Source organism: Daktulosphaira vitifoliae, unplaced genomic scaffold (genome assembly GCF_025091365.1).
Source record: "Daktulosphaira vitifoliae isolate Bord-2020 unplaced genomic scaffold, ASM2509136v1 Scaffold_2, whole genome shotgun sequence".
Classification (NCBI taxonomy): domain Eukaryota; kingdom Metazoa; phylum Arthropoda; class Insecta; order Hemiptera; family Phylloxeridae; genus Daktulosphaira; species Daktulosphaira vitifoliae.
The window spans coordinates 28,827,985-28,834,948 of record NW_026099573.1 but is presented as its reverse complement, the minus strand read 5'-3'; the positions used below and the strand labels follow the sequence as shown (position 1 = coordinate 28,834,948).

At 26.4% G+C, this 6,964-nt stretch overlaps 1 protein-coding gene across 1 annotated transcript in view; it reads right to left on the bottom strand.

Annotated features, from left to right (window-relative positions):
- Positions 1-6,738, bottom strand: part of LOC126898091 (angiotensin-converting enzyme-like) — a 10,385-nt gene extending 3,647 nt beyond the window's left edge. The window contains exons 1-6 of the mRNA XM_050672040.1: positions 6,628-6,738; positions 6,438-6,566; positions 5,705-5,866; positions 5,551-5,647; positions 4,611-4,754; positions 4,327-4,518 (exon numbers count right to left, since the gene is read on the bottom strand). Of these exons, the coding sequence (XP_050527997.1) occupies positions 4,327-4,518; positions 4,611-4,754; positions 5,551-5,647; positions 5,705-5,866; positions 6,438-6,566; positions 6,628-6,738 (835 nt within the window). The remainder of the gene's footprint in view (positions 1-4,326; positions 4,519-4,610; positions 4,755-5,550; positions 5,648-5,704; positions 5,867-6,437; positions 6,567-6,627) is intronic.
- Positions 6,739-6,964: the final 226 nt, after the last annotated feature.

The following is a 6,964-nucleotide window of genomic DNA, read 5'->3' as shown; positions in this document are numbered from 1 at the left end:
ATTAAAAATTCAAATGCCATTTACTATTGAATTAAAAACTCAAACATTTTATTAAATTAAAAATATGTGTTACCATTTAAAAAACCAAGTTGACACCCTTACCAGGCATAAGGGATGAACTTAAAAAGTATTACATAGTTAATAAATCAAGAATAATGTGTAACTAAAGATAGTAATAAAAAAAAATTTTTTAATTATTATTATTCTGTAAGTAATTGAGTGGGTTATGATAAAAAAATCACCCTATATATATATAAATACATATTCCAATACTTTAAGTAAAAAATATGAAAAATACAAAAATACCTATCAGAAGTCTTCCAAGTACTTCGGAATGCCTTTTTTTAATCATTTATTATTATTAATTTTTTAGAAAACTAATTAAAATATGTAAATTACAAACATAATTCAAGGGATCACCTTGATATGAAAATAATTGTTTTAATTATATTAATTATTTTTAAAATAACATTTTTTTTTGTGGTTCCCAAAATGTGTAATAGCATTTATGTTTATGGAAAAATTCAATAATTTAAAACACTCCACAATCATTGAAAAAATAAGAATACAAGGTGATCAATTTATCACAAACCACTTGATTATTCACTATATAAGTACATAATAATATATGTAATATATTATAATATAATATGTATAATATTGAAAAGTAAATTTTATTAAAATTTTCAGCTAATAATTTCTTTTTTGAATCACCCAACTTAAAGGGGAACCAACTATTATTTTTTTAAATGGCAACTTTTATATTTAACTACCTTATAAAATAGGAAATTATGTAATTAGAAAATGAATGATCGATAACAACGTTTGAACCAGTATTTCAGAAATTATTAACAATTCAAAGTAATGACTGAAAGTATGAAGGGGTGCTGCTATTTGTATATTTATTAATCTCAAGTTATTTCCCGGTCATACTCTTCATCACACCTAGGTATAATTATGAGAATAAAATAGCACTGGTACACAAGTTGTTATCGACTTGTCATTTTATTAATTAAATTATTATATACTTTTAAGCTTGTTAATTGTGTATAATGCCATTTATAAAAATAAAGTAATTCCCCTTTGAGTCGTAAAAGCTGATTCTATAAAGTAATTATTAGCTGATAAATTAAGAGATATACGTAACTTTTTACGCAAAATATTAATTTTTCAATATTGTATTCATTTTAAAAATAATTCAGTGACTTATGTTGAACCAATCACCCTTTAGTATAGTAGATTTTTGTAAATAAAATTGATCATTTTATGACGAGGATGTAAAAAACAGGGTTAAATGCGAATGGTTGAAGTGAAGAAAAGTGACTGGTGTATTATGCGATAAAAGAATTCCAATGAGGCTGATAGGTAAATTCTATAAGACTGTAGTAAGACCAGCTATGATGTATGGTTCATAGTGTTGGGCGGTTGATGAGAAAGTAGAGCAGAGAATGAGTGTAGTTGAGATGAGAATGCTTAGATGGATGAGTGGAGTGACTAGAAAAGGTAGAATAAGGAACGAGCATATAAAAGGGAGTATAGGTGTAGCATAAATCGTGGATAAGATGAGAGAAAATAGACTTAAATGGTTTGGTCATGTATGAGAAGAGAGAAATTGGAAGCTGTAAGAACAGTTATAGAAATGAATGTTGAAGAAAGAAAAGGTAGAAGAAGACCCAAAATAAGTAGGAGGGATGTAATTGAATGCGATATGAGGACGGCTGATGGGCTTGATTCAATACTTAAAAAAACTCTGTTCACTACTTATGAATAAATTTACTGGTCTACAAGGAGTTGGTATCAGAGACCCAAAATATACTTTTCTAAATCCATTTTTGCGTTGATTTCAAATCTACAATTCAAAATCACCTCTTTTTTGAGATTATTACTAATAAGTGAACAACGAATATTTATATACAAAAAAAAAAAATAAGAATTAAGAAAAAATCATTACCGACGCGCCCATCGAACAAACATTAATTTGTAGCTAAAAAGACAATTTAAGATAATTAAAAAAATCGAAGTCGTTTTTATTATTTTTCAATGCGAGTTAAATTCATTTATAAAACATTTATAAAAATCGGCGGCCTTATTATTATGACAAACCCTTATTTTAATATGAATAAAAAATAAATATTTGAACACAAAAATAGCATGTTTTTTTTACTACAGCAGCCCTTTGCACATAAATGATAACAAATGATTAACATATGAGCCGTTCGCTGTAATAATGACCTAAGGTTACTTAGGTCTTTTTTCGGGCGACACTAGAAACGGGTAGATAAACTATTCATAAGTACCCCTACCAAATTTCATAAAAAAATATCAATTATTGAGGCCGTGGTGAACAAATGAATATAGGCGCGTAAATGAAAGCGCTGCGCCAATTCACAGTTGCATTCCCGTGTAACAGCTGATTAGCATAGTGCGTTAGTATACAGAGGCTTTTATAAATAACTATTGTTTAATATTATCCACTTGAAGAATAACAGCTATGGATGTATCAACATCAACAACTTCAACTTCCATGGCTAGTGACAATCCGGGGTTAAAAAGAAAGTTAAAAAGTGGAAAATGGGACCGTAACAAAAGAAAAGATAAACGTAACAGCGTCAAAGCGTATAAAAATATAGCTGGAAATGATGTATCTCANGGCTAGTGACAATCCGGGGTTAAAAAGAAAGTTAAAAAGTGGAAAATGGGCCCGTAACAAAAGAAAAGATAAACGTAACAGCGTCAAAGCGTATAAAAATATAGCTGGAAATGATGTATCTCGCAAACAGTTTAGAAAGTTAGAACATTGTTGTCGAGTCCAATGTTTTTCAAATTTTAATAGAGATTCTTAAAAAGAGTTTTTTAGAAATTTTTATGTTTCACAAGATAAAGGAAAACAGGATACTTATTTAATGAGTTGTGCACATCGTGAAGGAGTTAAACGTCATAAACTGGCTCCCGTAACAAAATACCGAGTTCCTTATTAGTTTATATCAAATCAGCGATGGCAGAATGAAGAGCGTATTAAGGTTTTGCAAACAAGGCGTTTCCCAAGCTACAGAAAATCGTGGCAAACAGCCGAATCCTAAAAAAATACCTGATGTAGTTTGGGCCTTAGTTAATGAGCATTAGTTCCTTATAGCTTATAAAAAGTGACTAATAATTATAATTAATATAATTTTATGACTGATTATTTGAAAAAATCAATAACTTTTAGTCGTTCGCCTGAAAAACGACCTAAGTGATTTAATATTTAAACGGTTATTTAACAATTAAAATATTAAAACTTTAGTTCTTTGATCATGAATTTTCATTGTATGATACTGCTACTTACATTTGAAAAACTTAGTTTTCTAATTCTTGCCCTTCTCCTTAAAATTATACACTTTTAAATCTTTAAACCGTGTTTTCTCAAAACTATGATTTGTCACTTAGGTCATTATTGCAGCGAACGGCTCATATGTTTAAAAGAAGTAGTATTTTCGGAACATTTCCAAAACTTAAGTTGAAACAAATAAATTTTTGTACAAAAGTTGCCATTTTAAATCCCTCTTGTGGACATGTAAAGAGTAAAATTTTGAAAAAATTCATATTAAACGAAAATCAAATACTTACGGTATTTATATAAAAAAAATTATTTTATTATGTTCCCCATATTCTTTTCTGTTCTTCCGAATTCTAAATTATTCCCCATATTCTTACACTTTCATATTAAATGTTAATAATGTAAAATTCATATTACTTTTGTTAATTTTAATTATAAGACTTATACATTTGTTAAAATAATTAATTTAAATCATAGAAATTAACTCAGTATGTTGCCCCTCATACCAGTATTTTTATTTATTTAAATTAACTTAAAATATCAACGTCAACAAGGGACATCACAATTTATCATCTATCTATGAGACCATTTGGATATCAAGGTAAGTATATTCGTAAGACATGCACTATATTTATGTAATATTAAGAATTAGGATAGAGTGGGTAAGAGGTAGGATTAAAATGATAAGAATGAATCTAACACAATCCATATAATTTATAACCCTTTCCTCCCATCTTTACCATCTTGCTCCCTCATTCCTCCTTTTCTTTTTATTACAATATGGTCCTTGACTAAGCTAATGATGAAAGAGGCGTGTATTATGGCCAGCTTGCACCAGAAACTAAACTCCACCTATGAGAAAATTACAAGAAAAATCTTGTTGGCACCATGGGGATTGAACCCGGGATCCCGTGTGCGATAACATACGTTTCTACCACCACTAGACCAAACCAACCCCTTAATCTAAATATATATATAATTTCATAATTTTTAACATTCTAAAAGCTCACCTAGTAAATGTACAGGAATTGGATTTTTTGCTGTAACAATATTTGATCCAAATTTATCTCTGAGAATTTTGCGCACATAGGTAAACAATTGCACGTATAATGGCTTAATGCTTTTATAAATATAATCAATGTTAACAAGACATCCTTTATAGATGTTTGAATATACATTGTAAGCAACTCCATCTGAAAAATCTTTGATACATAAGAATGAATAATAATAATTATAATATTAATAATAATAATAATAATAATATATTTTTCTAGTTATTTAATGGACATATTACTATTTAAAGTTGCAATATGGTCAAGTCGTCTGATGTATTTTATGTATTTAGTTTTTACATCATATCCAGTATAATTATGCCAAGCTTTCCAATAGTATTTTAGCTCTGCTGGATTTGATGAGTTAATCATAATAACTTTTAGTTCTAAGTTAAAACACTTGAAATTAATTAAATTTATTATTTTTAGTTTTTAAATGAGCCTAAAACGGATAAATATTTATTTATCATAAATATAGAGCAAATTCAAATGCATAATTGCATTTAAATATGCCCTATAACTAGCTCTGTACATAAAATTTATGCATTTTTTTAGTTATTATAAACATTTCATCAGCCAATACAAATCTGTATTAATTTGCTTGAGAGTTTAGTAATGTGATCTAACTGTAGTTATAGTGGGGAAGGATTAGAGTGGTATATTCCCCTCTAAAAGATGAATAATATTTCTAGACTACTGTATACTCCAATAAAAAATCTATACAAACTAGGATCATTTCCAACTAGCTCAAAAGAAATTTTAATATACATATAAATCCACTATCTAGTTATAAATATTGTATTTATAAAATTGTAAAACCTATTCTACATTTATTTTAAAAACTTTGATTTTTCTTTTTAAACTGCAAGTTATTGAAAATATCAAATTATGATATTTTCAATAACTTGCAGTTTAAAACAACTAATGATAAATTAATTTATTTTTTGTGCGTTTTGTTTTTAAAATATATAATAAACTATATAATAAAAATGGGCTTATGGCTTTTTATCCATAAATGTCAAAATAATAAACGTTTAGTTAATTTTGTATTAATTAGTGCATTTAAATGTAAAAGAAAAACTGTAATGTAATATTTTTTTGGTTATCAAATATTTAAACAGCCAACGAACTGCATTTAGGCTTAGTTTTTTCCCTATTGTTTATGTATAATTGCCATATTACCATTATAACTCACATCACAAGGTCGGTTTGGTTTTAAGTATTCGCAAATTTCTCCATAGTATAATTTGTTCTTTATATGACTCTTAAGTGCTATAATCTATAAATAATAATTAAATTTTAGTATTTTCTTTTGTTTTTTCATTAGCTTTAAAACCTTTTCATAATTGACCAAATCCAATAGTTCCACTCTGGGGTTACTCAAAAATGAAACATTTTTCACCAAATCAACATAATCAATATCATATAACATTGAAATATTTCTTACCATTGTCATTAAAGATTTTTGAAATGAAAACAAATTTACCGAAGCATTTATCTAAAGTAATCGAAATTAATATCTCAACACTAATTAAAAATAATACTGTTAGCTACAAATTACTAAAAATACGATTAACACAATTAAACAAAATATTTTGATCATGATAAAATAAATATTAAAAAGAACTTAGTGCTATTAAATTTGTTATATTTTTATTTTCATTATACTAAGATAATTAGTATTTCTTTAAAAAATTAAGTTATGAAAATTATTCTTTTAGAAAATCATAAATCAGGCATCATAAAACTTATATTAAATGATTCTACATTGTCTTTATCGATAGTTTTGATTTCACATAAAAAAACACATTATAGTAAAATTAATACCTTCTCAGCTTCACATCATAGCTACAACTGTGTTAACTAACTTTAAATATAAAATATAATTGAAATTTTAATAGAATTAAATATATACACGAATTGAAATACATAAACTTTACATTATATTTGTGCTTTATTGTTAAAATAATCATTACATTTTATTGAACAACTAGGGATCCATATTTTTCACTAATTTTATATTTTCCTATTAAAGTAATTAAAATTTAAATAATGTTTTTATTACTCACTGCACATTTTATAGTTTCCTCATTTAAATTTATATTGTAATTCCATTGTGCTATTGCATACGAGTGTAACTCTTCTTCTGTTAATTTATGAAGCTTCCAAATTTTTTGTTCCAAGTTGCAATTAAAACTCTATAGACTTAACAAAATAATTAGGAGTTTGAAAGTTTATATTATTGAAAATATCTTTTACGGTTTCGTTGTGGCGTTTAGTAAAGTCATCTAAAGGAACTTTATTGATTGGATATGTATCTGATATAGCAAATATATGGTAACAAAAAACGAAGTATATTGATTGCTTCATAATTTTAAATATACGAATGAACCATAATGCTTATTTCGATTGATAAAATGTTCATTCATGTTTAATTAAATAGTCCAAATAATTATAAGAATAAAAACAAATATAAATATTACTATGGTACCTATTGAGATTTAATTTAGTTTTTTTTTTAGTGAGAGAAATTTGAATAATAAGTCGTATTTGAATAAATAACACTAAAATAGTTAAAATAAAATACAATAAATTA